Raw genomic sequence first — 13,388 nt, 5'->3', positions numbered from 1 at the left:
AGAGTTTGCAAACATAATTTAATTAGAATCATTAATTTCCTGTTTTATAAGTTCAAATGTCTTACTTTCAAACAATTAATTTTGATAAATAAATTATATATAGCATTTGTGAAAAAAAAATTGCAGTTAGAATTATGACACTAATAAAACATCTGAAGGGTTATGTGAATTGGTGTATCTATATATGAAAATGAAACATGTGTTAGTGTTGATGAAATTTTTTTATAGATGTTGAATCACTTTAACATGATTCAAAAATATAATATTTTAAGATACTTTCATTTTTTCATTTTTATGAAACTCTTCCATGGGAACAAAAAATATAAGTAATCCTACAAGTTAGTGGTACGCACATCTTCTGCATATTCCACAAGTCTAATCATAAGCTATCTGTATGACAACCAAACTCCAACGTAAGATTGACCTAACAATATTTAGAATATGTACATTTATCTTTAGTTTAACAGTTTTGTTAAAAACCCAACAAATCATGTAGAACCTTAACATACTCTAATCCCAAAACTATACCTAGAAAATGGAGAAAAGAACATTCATCATATTTTAAATTTCTAACTCAACATTTCTACTTTGTTAGAAAACATACTCTCACCAAAAAACCTTTTAAACACATTTTAATATACCTCTTAATCGTCTCATCTTTGTGAGTTTCTTTACTTTCTCTCTCTGTTCATAACATTCTGAAACAATGGAGAAAGGTAATAATGCTGGTATTCTCTACAAGCACACGAATTCGCCGGTATTCTCTACAACCATTTTCGCGGTCATAATGCTGCTCATTGTCGCGGGAACAATTCTCTCAAACATGTCTTTAGAATCCACTTTCTTCTGGGCTTCACCGACCTCTGAGGTAATACAAATGAACAGAATGGAAAGAAAGTCATTGGCTCCTCCAAAGAACAGTACAAGCAGATACCGGATCGCTTGGCTTCGATCACATCTCCCAGAATTCGAGGTTTTCAAGTCAACCAACTTGTCAGAGCAGTTTCATCACAGGGTTCTTAGGTCTCTCGACGACAAATGTGAGGTCAGATTCTTCATGACATGGTTTTCACCAGCAGAGTTTTTCGGGAAGAGAGAGCTTCTAGCCGTAGAAAGTGTCTTCAAATCTCATCCTCAAGGATGCTTGATGATTGTATCAGGATCCATGGATTCTTTAAAAGGAGATAGCATCCTAAAGCCGCTACTTGATCTCGGTTACAAGGTTTATACAGCAACACCAGACATTTCGTTGCTGCTTGAGGACACACCAGCCAAAGCTTGGTTTCAAGAAATGAAAAGCTGCAGAAGAGATCCAGGAAGGATACCTTTATCTCAGAATCTTTCAAACCTAGCAAGACTAGCGATTCTATACAAGTACGGAGGTGTTTACTTGGATACCGACTTCATCGTCACTAGAAGCTTTAAAGGGCTGAGAAATTCGATAGGAGCGCAAACAGTGGTGGAAGGAGACTCAAAGAACTGGACAAGGTTGAACAATGCGGTTCTTATCTTCGAGAAAGAACACCCGCTTCTTTACCATTTCATTGAGGAGTTTGCTTCGACTTTTGATGGGAACAAATGGGGACACAATGGCCCCTACTTGGTAACCAGAGTAGTGCAGAGAGCACAAGAAACACTTGGGAACAATTTCACAGTTTTGCCACCAGTAGCATTCTATCCATTTAATTGGTTAGACATTCAAATACTGTTTCGGACGCCAAGGAGTAGCAATGACTCGACATTACTCAAAGCCGATCTGGTCAAGCTCAACAAAGGAAGCTACGGGCTGCATCTGTGGAACAAGATCACCAAAAAACTTAAGATCGGAAAGGGCAGTGCCATAGACATCATAATTTCGGACCACTGTGTTGTTTGCAGAGGAATTCAAAGATGACAAGAAATAAAAAAAAGTCTTTAGAAGTTTTAAACTCTGTTTCTGATTTTTTTAGGTTTGGGTTCGTTCTTTCGTCATTTGTTGTTGTTTCTAATGCAGGCAAGATAAGATTGTCTCCAAACCCTAAATTTGTATACTTCTAAGTCAAATACGGAAGACGATAATTCCTACTACGTTTATATGTTTAGAAAACAGATAAATTTTACCAAAAAGAAAATCTTTTTTAAAAGGAAATAAATATGAAGAAAAAAGAAACATCCATCCAGTAGTTTCCTTTCTCCATTTATTGTTACAATACACTTAGATTCCGTAACCAATTAAATCACGAGTTGGGTATATCGGATGATAATTGTCAGGTAATTGGATTAAGGGTTTTTCGTATTTTAGAAACTGAAAATCACTAATAAGGAAAGTTTCCTAAAATCCCAAACCATTGTTTACACGCGGCATCCAGGGATTGGTTAGGATCTTACTTACGAACAATAAACTTACTTGTAACCTAAGGCAACTCTAATTCCTACTTCTAATAGGACCTCCGGTTTCTAGGTGTCCTAAACCAAAACGGAAATCACAGATTATTCTCCCTCTTGATTTAGGAAAATATCAACATACGACTTTCTATATAAACCACCCTTGTCTGCTGCAACGCAGAAACTCTAGTTCTGTCAAACGTAAAGCTAAGAAGTACACATCGAACAAGAGTTTTCTTCAAAAGATTAAAGATGCGAGCTAGGAAGTTACCATTATTCGCGATCTTCGCGGTTTGTGCTTTATTGTATCTCCTCTACATGGAATCTCCAACATATACTGTCTCCGAAGATAAGCCACCGTTCAAAGCAAACGTACCTCTTCCTAGAACCAATGTCCCCATGAGTAGTAGTAGTAGTAGTAGTAGCAGTGTCTCGGTTGTGGCCTCAGATCAAAAAGAAAAGGAGGAGTTAGATCCGTTGGTACCTCCTCCAAAAGCTAGGAAGAGCCAGAGAATTGAGTGGTTCAGAAGAAAGCTACCTGAGCTGGATATACTAAAGTCGACGAGCAAGAGCACTAGGTTCCATGAAAGAGTTTTGGAGTTGTACAAAAGCAATTGCTCAGCTCAGTTCTTTATGATTTGGCTTTCTCCGGCAAAATCCTTTGGACCAAGAGAGATGTTAGCTGTTGATACACTCTTCACCACCAATCCCGGAGCTTGCTTGGTGATTTTGTCCAACTCCTTAGACTCACCCAAAGGAAACACCATCCTCAAGCCATTCCTTGATCGTGGTTACAACCTCGTTGCTGTAACTCTCGATATCCCATTCCTCGTCAAGAACACTCCTGCAGAAGCTTGGCTGAAAAAGCTAAAAAGTGGCAACATGGATCCTGGTTCTATCCCTCTGTTCATGAATCTCTCTGATCTAACAAGACTCGCCGTGCTCTACAAGTACGGAGGAGTCTACCTAGACACAGACATCATCTTCCTTAAAGATATGAAGGGACTGAGAAACGCAATTGGGGCACAGAGCTTGGATCCAGAAACCAAAAGATGGACAAGACTAAACAACGCAGTGATGGTCTTTGACCTCTACCATCCGCTTATGCGAGAGTTCTTGCACGAGTATGCCACTACTTTCGATGGAAACAGATGGGGACACAACAGTCCTTACCTAGTCTCTAGAGTTATCGAGAGATTAGGATGCAAACCTGAGTACAACCTCACAATCTTCCCGCCTGATGCTTTTTATCCAGTGAATTGGCTTCAGATCCCAAGGCTTTTCAAGAAACCTGCAACCACAAGAGAAGCAGAATGGGTAGAGAGGACAGTAGACGACTTGAGCCAAGGGAGTTACATGATACATCTGTGGAATAAAGTCACAAGGAAGATTAAGATTGAAGAAGGAAGCGTCATGCACAAACTCATCTCCACTCACTGCACAGTCTGCGGAAACATCACAAATTCTCACACTTAAAAGACCCAATCAGAGGAAAATATTCATTCATGTGTTATAAGTAGATTCTCCTGTGTGCTTTTTTCTCTTTGTTTCCATTCATTGTTTACACTTTGGCCACTTGCTTTAGATTTTCTTCATAAAACTCAATTAGTTTCTCCTAAAACAACTCGAGTCTAGACTCAATCACGCAACAGTTGATTCATCAGATCATGTATTGAAACATTATCAATGTGAGGCATTTAAAAGAGCAAGCAAAAAAAAACATAGAATTTAAAAGGAGAAAGAAAGCAGATTTTTCATAGAAAGAAGAGAAACTGGAGATGTTTAACAACAACAACAGAGTCGCAGCATCAAAAGCTTCTAATCAAATAGAAATTACAGTGACTAAGTCTTTTTTATCTAATTAGAGAAGAGAGACTCGTCGATGTCGATTTTGATCTTGTCGTCGTTCTCAAACTTATCCTTCCTCGGAGGTGCAGGAGGGACCGGTACTCTCTGTGGCCCTCTTCCCTTATTCTTGTTTCGTGGCCTCGCCTGCTCACATAACCCAAATTCAAACCGAAATTCGAATTGCAATGTATAATTTCTGAATCGAAAGAAAAATCGGAAAATTTGATACTTACATTCCCGAAAGAGTGATTGAATCGCTTTCCTTTCGCTGTTTTGCGGTCACCTCGGCCACAGTACACTGTCACCGGAAAATTCACGCCATTAACGAATTGAGAGAGAGATAAGCAGAGTTTGGGAGTGAAAGAGAGATGATTACCGAGTGGAATTGAGCTGGAAGACGAATCGGAAAGAGACAATTGGTGAGTGAAGCAAGATAGGGAAACACCGGAAATTTTCGAGTGGGATGATGATAACCGCGAAGACGATGTTGATAGAGATAATGCGACGGTGACTCGCGGAGGAGCTCCGAGTAGAAGCGACGCCATCGCCGTGTTTGCGCTTATTCGTCTGTTTTTGAGTGTGTTTTGAGGAAGATAAGGTCTCTCCAAAGTTGAAAATGCTTTTAGGATAGACTTTTTTTTGGTTATCTAAAAATGTTATTGGAGAGTTTGTTGGGCCTATCTGGGCATTTTAATATATTTTTAATTGGGCTTTTTTTTAACCCAAATCCATTCTAAACCCTTCTTCGCACGTGTAATCGACCTCCTCTTTCTTCTTCTTCTTCTTCCCAGTGTAGCTTCTTCAGACATCACCCAATCGCAACCTTTTGATCTTCGAATTTTTCACAGAGCTCAGACTCTTGGTAAGTAATTATCACCCTCCTTGATCTTGGATCCGGAAAATTTTGATTTTCATAATCGCATCTCTTTCTTTTTCTCAGCACTTAGTATTTGATCTGTATGTGTTCCGTTCTCTTTTATGCTGCACAGTGTTCTTCCTAATTGCAATAGTAGAACTCGATTTAGCCATTATCGTTTGATTTTTTTGGGGCACAGTGTGCAATTGATTCTGCTTCAGCTGTTGATTGAGCAACGGCTGCTTGCTTTTGAGCTTTGCCATGAAAACACCAAACTTTCAATCTTGAAACAATCAACTCAATCTGAATCCCAGAAATTGATTTTTAGTTTCCCAAGATCACTCGTCTCGTAATTTCGCTTTACGTTCATTTTCATGCATTTGCATTAAGTGTTTGTCACTTCCTGAGTAGAATAAAATCATCAAGATATAAAACGTATTTTTCAAAATCGTACCTTTCTCTTTGTAAGTTTAACATTTCAGCATCTTTGAAAAAAGGATGGAAGATAAAGAGAAAATCGATGAGGCTGAGATTGAGTACACAAGCTATGCCGGCGAGCATCACCTGCCATTGATTATGTCTCTGGTGGATCAAGAACTCAGCGAACCTTACTCCATCTTCACTTACCGGTACTTCGTCTACCTCTGGCCACAGCTCTGCTTCCTGGTATTTTGATACTCCGTTTTTGGTTAGATGTTTCCCTCTCATAGTTTCTATGTTTTGGATGGATTGATGAGTAGCGTTCGTTTCCTCTTTTTCTCAAAAAAAAAAGGCCTTTCACAAAGGTAGATGCGTAGGAACCGTAGTCTGTAAGATGGGGGAGCATCGACAAACTTACAGAGGGTACATCGCCATGTTGGTCGTGATCAAACCATACCGTGGTCGAGGCATAGGTACATTTAGTATTAGTGCTCCCTAACTTCTTAAGAAGTCGGATTGATTGTTTGTAGGAGTAGTGATGATTGAACTTCCTGTTATTCTGTGTTTTTGATCCAATGCAAAGCCATTGCTCTCTTAAGTCTTAAGTATGGATACTGTTGAGCTAACTTTTCTTTTTGGGTTTTACAGCCACAGAACTTGTTACAAGGTCAATAAAAGTGATGATGGAATCAGGCTGTGAAGAGGTATGCTGCTCTTGCATTTCTCGTTCCTCTCTTTAGAACTTGCATATCTGGTGACGCTAGACTGAGATCCTTACCCGGTAGTAGAGTTGTTGATAGATCTTCTCTGAGTATAGAACTCCATTGCAGGTCCACAAACTTTGATATTCCTTTTTATCACACTACACTAGAATAGAATTTCAGAGGTGTAAGGTGATGTTAGCTGCATTTAATCGTTGCAATTGTACCTATTAGATTCAGTTGCTTACCTTTAAAAACAAAAGTGTAGATCACTACGTGTGAAAACTCGTATTTGATAACTTAGTAATTCTAGTTTCTCACTCAGTAAGTTGTAAGTGTTATGTTAGTCTATGACTCCTTAGTAAGTCTACATTCCAAAAACAACCCTTTTGAGTGGCATTTTCTCTGCAAGCTCCTCATAGTCAACTCTTATTCTACTTTCCTAATGAAAAACATGTATGATTGTGAAGGTAACCTTGGAGGCAGAAGTGAGTAACAAAGGAGCGTTGGCTCTATATGGGCGACTCGGGTTCATAAGAGCCAAACGGTTACACCACTATTACTTGAATGGGATGGATGCTTTTCGGCTGAAGCTCTTGTTCCCTAAGCCTCGTGTACCACAAATAGCTCCTCAAGATCAGACCCAGCAAAAGCAAGAGATTTTTACTGGATGACTCAGCCACTTCCTTTTTTCATACTTCATCCTAAGGCCATGGGAATATTTTAAGAATTGTTGTATTAGTTTCTATGTATTCCGGTTACTGAACATAATAAGACTATTGTTGTCTATTTTTGTTTAAAGATATTAGGGCTTGCTAGAATTTTTGTCACATACATATGTGAATGAAGTATTCTCTCGACCGGTGTTAAGGTCTTAGATCGCATTTGGGAGTCCAATGTGAAAGAAAGAAAACACTAATGTCCAAATCATTTTTAGTAAATGAACAAGTTTTTTTACCATTAACATGCAATATATGCGGATTTTATTTGGATGATGACAAGGGCAATGACACTAACACAATCTATTATGATATTGAAAAGTTGGTCGTGAGTTTTAGACTGTCGCAAGTTAAAGAAAAAAATGGACCGTTTTACACATTTTAAAAATAAAAAGCATTTTCAAAATTTGAACTTAAAATTTCACTAAAGGAAGCTCGTTAAATTTGTCAATTGACCATTTAGATACACTGAAAGCCAAATTTCTTTTATAAAAATAGAACTCCGTAAGCATGGACTTTCCCAGCTTGGTCCAAGAGTCGGCATTGGCTATAGATTACATGTCATGTGCATTTGGAACGAATCTTATGTAGTCAAATGATTAGTTATTATATAATAGAAGTATGATTATATTTGGACATAAAACAGTAATGAAACTTCTTTTGATTGTATATATATAAATATATATATATATATACTATATAACTTGAATGAGATATATGTTATGAAATTATTGATGATAAATTGTACTTACCATAATTTATATAAAAATATTTAAAAAGAAGATATGGAATAATGGAATGCCATGATTGAATAATTCTTCTTGCGAAATGTTATGAGATATTGCATATCGTGTTGTAGAAATACGTTACACACATTTGAATATTTACTGGATAATAACATAGCAACAACACCTGCACAAACTATCACTAAGAGCTATGTATGGTCAACATATACCATATTTGAAAATAGTACGTGGTAGCAAGATTTCATGTATCCAAATAGTGCATCTTCCACTAGTTAAAGTCTCCAATTCTCCATTATAAAAGAGAGAAAAAAAAAACAACAAATTGTCTCAAAAATCACATGCCCAAAATCAGAAGAAATTAAAGACGATTCACCTCTCGCCACATAGTTATGACTATTAAACCCACTCACTAACCAACGTTCGTAGCGGGTCCCGATCCACATCGCAAACGCAAATCACTCACATTCACATTATTATTACGTGCTACTACTACATTCAGATCTTTTTGTTCTCAAAACCGATTATTTGCTATTAGAAGAAACATTTTCCCCAAGCTCTTTTACCCTTTTTAAAACAAAAACAAAAACAAAAAAAAAAGTCAGATTGAAAGTACATGAATCGTCAGTGGATTCAAACGAGAATATTAGTTAATAATTCATATATATAGTTATTTTTGTCCAAAGTACATGTGAAAGCAGAGCATATGATAAGGGTAACGATTGAGTAATGTTATGAACACATGCCATATTTAATAAGAGAGACAAGAACGGACATCTGATCCATTCTTTCAAGTGTGTCTGATCACAGAGAAAGAGTGAGAAGTAAATAATGGCACGTGACTCAGACGAAGCAGCCACGTGCGTTCCCTCCCCACACCCATGTGCCCCATTTAGAGAATGACCGGCTCCCTCGGTCCAACTTGTCCATGTTCCCAATTCTTAACAATATTTCCCATTTAGTAAAACTTTCAAATTTACTATCCTTTTTTTTACTAAATCTTTTTAGAAAACCAAATGCCATTTTAATTCACCTATTAAATGTTAAATGGCATCTTCTTTTTCTTTAAACAAATCCATCAATTAATTCAATTTAGAGTTGAAATCATTTTTTTGCATTTCTTTTTGTTAGATAATTTTTTTTTTTGCATTTAGTTAGCAAGAAAATGCATAATACGGACTGTTTTTTAGTGTAACATATGTTACTAAAGCCAAGTAAAAGAAGAGAAGACGATACATTTTTTCAGCCTATTGTTTTAACAATACCAAATTAAGAAATCACACCCGACTATATTATCAACCTACGGAGTGAAAACAAAAATACAAAACCCCAAAGAGAAAAAAAATTAAGAGCTTAGCACGCATTTAAAGGGGGTGTGTAAGTACACTATTTCGTGACTTTTTACTCCCTCACGTATACGAACACAGAACACAAAACACAAAAGAAATAATTTTTTAATAAAACCTCCACAAAAGCATTAGACTCTGGCTAGGTCTCTCAAAGACGGTGGTGTAAACCGGAAACCGGGGCATGCGCGGCGGCTGCTGGAACCGCTGGTTTACATTGGTAACACTTGGCAAAGAGACCAAAAGTGTCGACTTGACGAACAAAGTTGGTTACACTTGCCCATCCACCAAACCCAAATCCGACTATTAGAACCCAAATCACCACGAAAGCGTTCAACACGTACATCGCCGTCCAGCTCGGCATAAAGAACGGTGGCTTCTCTGCCGCATTCTACAAGAAGAAAAAAAATCCAAAACAAAATAAAAATCAAGAACCATTGAAGAGAGAGAGAGTGTGTTTGTGGGTATTGTCGTGTAGTAATGGACAAAATCCAAACCTTTGTTGACCCATGAGTGAGATAGAGAGAGAGATATGATTGTGATTTGTCATACTCAAGACTCTCACTTTAGATTAATGTTAGGCAGAGAGTCCCTATTGTACAGCTCCTTTTCATTTCTGATTATGACTCTTACCTATTTCTCTCCCTTATTTTCCTCCCAAATTATCCCTTTTTCTTTCTCTCTCTTTCTCTCTCTCAACTGGTAATAATTTAATATACACGAGTTTGAAAAGAGGAAAAAACAAAAATCATTCCTGGTCAATTACTAATTCTAACCTAACCATAAAAATTATGAGTTTGAACTTCTACTATCTGAAAGTATATATATATAAATATTTGGAGGGGACGCCAGTAAGGAGGAATGTGGGTGATGATCCTATCTTCCGTAAGATACGGAACACTGAACCCCATCTATCTTCCCAAAAGACATTTATACCCTCCAATCTCAGTATCTATTCACAACCCTACCCCAACTACAGAATCAAACACTAGCTAGTATTATATTTCTTCCACCGACCGTTCATTTGATTTTTTTTTCCTAAAAAATTTACAATTCAGTCTCACGCATTAGGAGTATCATTTGGTAACATTTGTAAATCTAAAACATAGTTAACTTAAGCAACGATTATGTTTGCGTACGCATGTTGTAATATTCTACTGTTAATGATTTAATAAACTCAAATTGCCCTTAAGTAAGGAGAGGGGATTTGTGAAAAGAGCATATATATACCTGACGAGCGGAGGCAGATCGGTAAGTGAGCATGTGGGCGAGAGAAGGGATGATATAGACGGTGAAGCTAACGAGAAGAGCACCAACGGCGGAATTGATGGGACCGAAAAACGGGAAAATAATAGCTAAGAACCAAATCGGTATAACCACAGGCAATCGAGCTAAAGCCCTTAAGCAAATGCTCTTCGTGTCATGCATCCCTATCACTTTCTCCCACACAAAGTAAAGCGGTGTACACGCGAATCCGAACGTTATAAACTGCACCAACACATTGCAATTTAACTTAATTATGATCACAAATGAAAAAAGAAAACGAATGTTTATAACATATATAAAGGTTTACATTAGTATTAATTACCTGGTGGATGAGCATGAGGATAACGGCGGCGTCACGCCACGCGTTCTTGGGGAGGAGAGAGAAAGCGTTGGAGTGATCGAGAAGTGCGTCTCCGAAGGCCCAGTAAACGGCGGAAGCTGACGGAATCGTTAGTGTGAATACGTATAACGTAGCCATCAAGTAAATGTACTTAAACTTCTGTGGTTTCCACATTGCATGCATTATCTCACTGCCATTTTTTTTAAAACAAAACTTACTGTTAATATCCATAATGGGGTTTTGTCAAACGAAAAATATCCATAATGGGGTCCTTCTAAATTATCAGATAAGTATAAGATTCGATTCACCAAAGATCATAAAGGCATAAGGGGGGTTGTATTTGTCATTTAACAGAAGCATACTGTTACTAGTAGTAGTGTGCTAGGGAGGCAATAGTGTAAGGATGTGAACAATTATTATTAGTTTAGTTTTATTTTGTTAAAGGTTTTATTTTTTAACATTTTATTACTATTTTAAGGAATAGAAAAATATAATAATGATAATCATCATGACTGTAATAATAGTTACACCTTATTCGCCGGCAAAAGCTGCAATAGAAGCGGCGAAGAAACGATACAGCACCCAGAATTTAATATTTATCACACCAATTTTATCTTATACTTTTCTGCCATTTGAGCTTTAACTTAAATAGTATTTAACCATGCCTGACAGAATTTATTGATTTCTATATATAACAAATATTTGGATAAATTAAATAATCATTAAGATATGAAAAATACAGATAGATAAGAGAAAAACTTACACAGTAACCGCGTGACCACCAAAGGTATACAAGATATTGGTAGCTCCGGTAAAATAAAGCACTAGTTTTGTCGGACCTGAGTGTTTCACACCTTCCGTCTATAATTTCAAAATTAACAACAAAAAAAAAGATATCTTAAACAGTGATTTGATTAAGAGAATATTAAACAGTGTCTAGTTCTACTAATTTGGGTAATCTTAAAGAGAAATACGAATATTTTCTCTTTTTAATCAAGGCATATACTGTCACCTCATTGCAAAGCATAAATACATGAAAACGACAATGTACACATCTTCATTATTTTATACTTTGTGTGAAAAAGAAAAATCTAAATCTAAATAAATAATAACAAGATTAATACCTGGCCGTGGATAATGGCGGCGATGGCCATGTACCAGGCGGTGTAAGTGGTCATACCCAAGCCGAGGAAAGACCAAATTCGGTAATTATGAAACGACGGTATAAACACGGTGGTTGCACAACACGCGCCGAATATGTAAGTCCATGTTCTCTTGTCCAAGTGATCGTTTATGTAATAAATGTTACTGCAACCAATCATCGTTTTCTTATTTAATCAACCATCAATAATTAAAAGAAGAGATTAGAGAGATCATTAAAAGAGAGATTAATAGAGACCTGGCACAAGCAATGAGTTGGATTACAGATCCAAACAATAGGAAAGTGCAATTAAATGCGAGTCCTGCTGCTTTCCAGTATGGGCCAAGTAACCCATCGAGCACTTCGAACCACTGTGACACGAAAAATTTAATCAAGAATTAGCAAAATTAAGGAGTGATTATAAAGGTTTAATTTTTGTGTGTTACCTGAATAACGTGGTTTTTGAAGCTTTTGCCTTCTTTCTCCTTACGAGCTCGATACTCGACGTAGAGAACACTGATGAGATAAGCAGTCCAGCTTCCGAGTAATCCATAGAAGATCTGAAGCACTATTCCTGATAACATCCCTAATTGACTGAACGAGTACGGTAACGTCAAAAGCACTTGCGCCACCTGATAACACACAACAAAACCCAGATCGAAAAATTTAGTTTTTTTTTTTATTCTTGCTTCTCTTATTCTTGAAATTCTGAAATTAAGGATCTTGAAGATTTGATTTTTACTTGGTTAGATGCGCAGCTGAACCAGGCGTCCCAGACGGAGCCACCGTGCCAGAGAAAATTGCTTAGTTTAGAACTTCCGGCGCCGTCGTGTTCGTCGATTTTTCCGGTGTGGTTTCCGTTGATCTGATCTCCTTCGTGGTCATTTCCGCTCGGCACTATCGCCTCTTCTCCTTGCTTCACTCCCGCCGACATTTTTTTTATAATCTTTTGCCTTTAGATCTGAGAAAAATACGATGCCGTTTTTGGTCACTCAAATTTTCTTATAACTAAGTGAAACAGAGCACTGAGACAGAGAGAGAGGTGATGGAGGAGAAGTGAGAGATCTCAGACTCGGAGATGATGAAGATTAATCAAAATTAACAGAGATAAATAGAGGAAGAGACGGTTACGAAACCCAGTGAAGCAGAGTGTAGAAGCTTTATGAAAAATTTGTTCTTTCTTCACGTTTTTCTCTGCTTTAGTGAAAAAACAGAGAGAGAGAGAGAGAAAGAGACTGACTTACGTTTTCTCTTTTAGGAGAAGAGAAGAAGAAGGTGAGGACGAATCAGAAACAAACAAAGACCAAAACTGATTTGGTCCTTTAGTTCTCACTTGTTCTTCTTTTCACTTTAGAAAAAAAAATTGTACTCTCTGTCTTTCTCTGACTTAAAGAAACAGAGCATAAGAAGAAGAAGAAGAGGAAGAAGAGAACCCCCAGAAAATGGCAGAGATGAGAAGAGAGAGATAAGAAAGAGAGAGAGAGAGAGAGTGTGTGTTTTGGAAAGAAGGGGACTTTCTTTGATCTGAGCAAAAGAAGGAATGAAGCTAAATACTATAAGATGCTTCGAACTTCACCCCCTCTCCTTTTTATATACCACAATGGCACAGTCCCTCTTGTTTTTTATTTTCCCTCTCTCTTCATT

At 37.3% G+C, this 13,388-nt stretch overlaps 5 protein-coding genes across 6 annotated transcripts; 3 read left to right on the top strand and 2 right to left on the bottom strand.

Annotated features, from left to right (window-relative positions):
• Nucleotides 1–579: 579 nt before the first annotated feature.
• Nucleotides 580–1,894, top strand: LOC18026791 (lactosylceramide 4-alpha-galactosyltransferase). Its single transcript, XM_024148107.1, has one exon. The coding sequence runs from the start codon at nt 707–709 to the stop codon at nt 1,892–1,894; it is 1,188 nt and encodes a 395-aa protein (XP_024003875.1). The 5' UTR covers nt 580–706.
• A 667-nt stretch (nt 1,895–2,561) lies between these two features.
• On the top strand, nt 2,562–3,840 carry LOC18026790 (lactosylceramide 4-alpha-galactosyltransferase). The gene has a single exon (XM_006410954.2). The coding sequence runs from the start codon at nt 2,617–2,619 to the stop codon at nt 3,838–3,840; it is 1,224 nt and encodes a 407-aa protein (XP_006411017.1). The 5' UTR covers nt 2,562–2,616.
• A 251-nt stretch (nt 3,841–4,091) lies between these two features.
• Nucleotides 4,092–4,835, bottom strand: LOC18026789 (30S ribosomal protein S31, chloroplastic). The gene is made up of 3 exons (XM_024148059.1): nt 4,589–4,835; nt 4,446–4,510; nt 4,092–4,356 (listed from the first exon to the last, which is right to left on the bottom strand). The coding sequence occupies exons 1-3, from the start codon at nt 4,755–4,757 to the stop codon at nt 4,222–4,224; spliced, it is 369 nt and encodes a 122-aa protein (XP_024003827.1). The 5' UTR covers nt 4,758–4,835; the 3' UTR covers nt 4,092–4,221.
• A 126-nt stretch (nt 4,836–4,961) lies between these two features.
• On the top strand, nt 4,962–7,070 carry LOC18026788 (N-alpha-acetyltransferase MAK3). The gene is made up of 5 exons (XM_006410952.2): nt 4,962–5,074; nt 5,566–5,734; nt 5,841–5,961; nt 6,137–6,192; nt 6,660–7,070. The coding sequence occupies exons 2-5, from the start codon at nt 5,567–5,569 to the stop codon at nt 6,861–6,863; spliced, it is 549 nt and encodes a 182-aa protein (XP_006411015.1). The 5' UTR covers nt 4,962–5,074; nt 5,566; the 3' UTR covers nt 6,864–7,070.
• Nucleotides 7,071–8,871: 1,801 nt separating this feature from the next.
• On the bottom strand, nt 8,872–13,291 carry LOC18026787 (auxin transporter protein 1). 2 transcript variants are annotated; one of them, XM_006410951.2, is made up of 9 exons: nt 12,989–13,291; nt 12,487–12,705; nt 12,191–12,376; nt 12,003–12,115; nt 11,728–11,911; nt 11,367–11,464; nt 10,586–10,793; nt 10,228–10,485; nt 8,872–9,388 (listed from the first exon to the last, which is right to left on the bottom strand). In XM_006410951.2, exons 2-9 carry the CDS (start codon nt 12,676–12,678, stop codon nt 9,149–9,151), a joined length of 1,479 nt encoding a protein of 492 aa, XP_006411014.1. In that variant the 5' UTR covers nt 12,679–12,705; nt 12,989–13,291; the 3' UTR covers nt 8,872–9,148. The 2 variants fall into 2 exon arrangements, with proteins under 2 accessions (XP_006411014.1, XP_024003651.1); XM_024147883.1 differs by lacking the exon at nt 12,989–13,291 and having other exon boundaries at nt 12,487–12,938.
• Nucleotides 13,292–13,388: the final 97 nt, after the last annotated feature.

The sequence above is a fragment of the Eutrema salsugineum genome, unplaced genomic scaffold, assembly GCF_000478725.1.
Source record: "Eutrema salsugineum unplaced genomic scaffold, Eutsalg1_0 scaffold_10, whole genome shotgun sequence".
Taxonomy (NCBI): domain Eukaryota; kingdom Viridiplantae; phylum Streptophyta; class Magnoliopsida; order Brassicales; family Brassicaceae; genus Eutrema; species Eutrema salsugineum.
The sequence above is the reverse complement of the archived record's forward strand: the minus strand, read 5'-3'. Positions and strand labels throughout refer to the sequence as shown.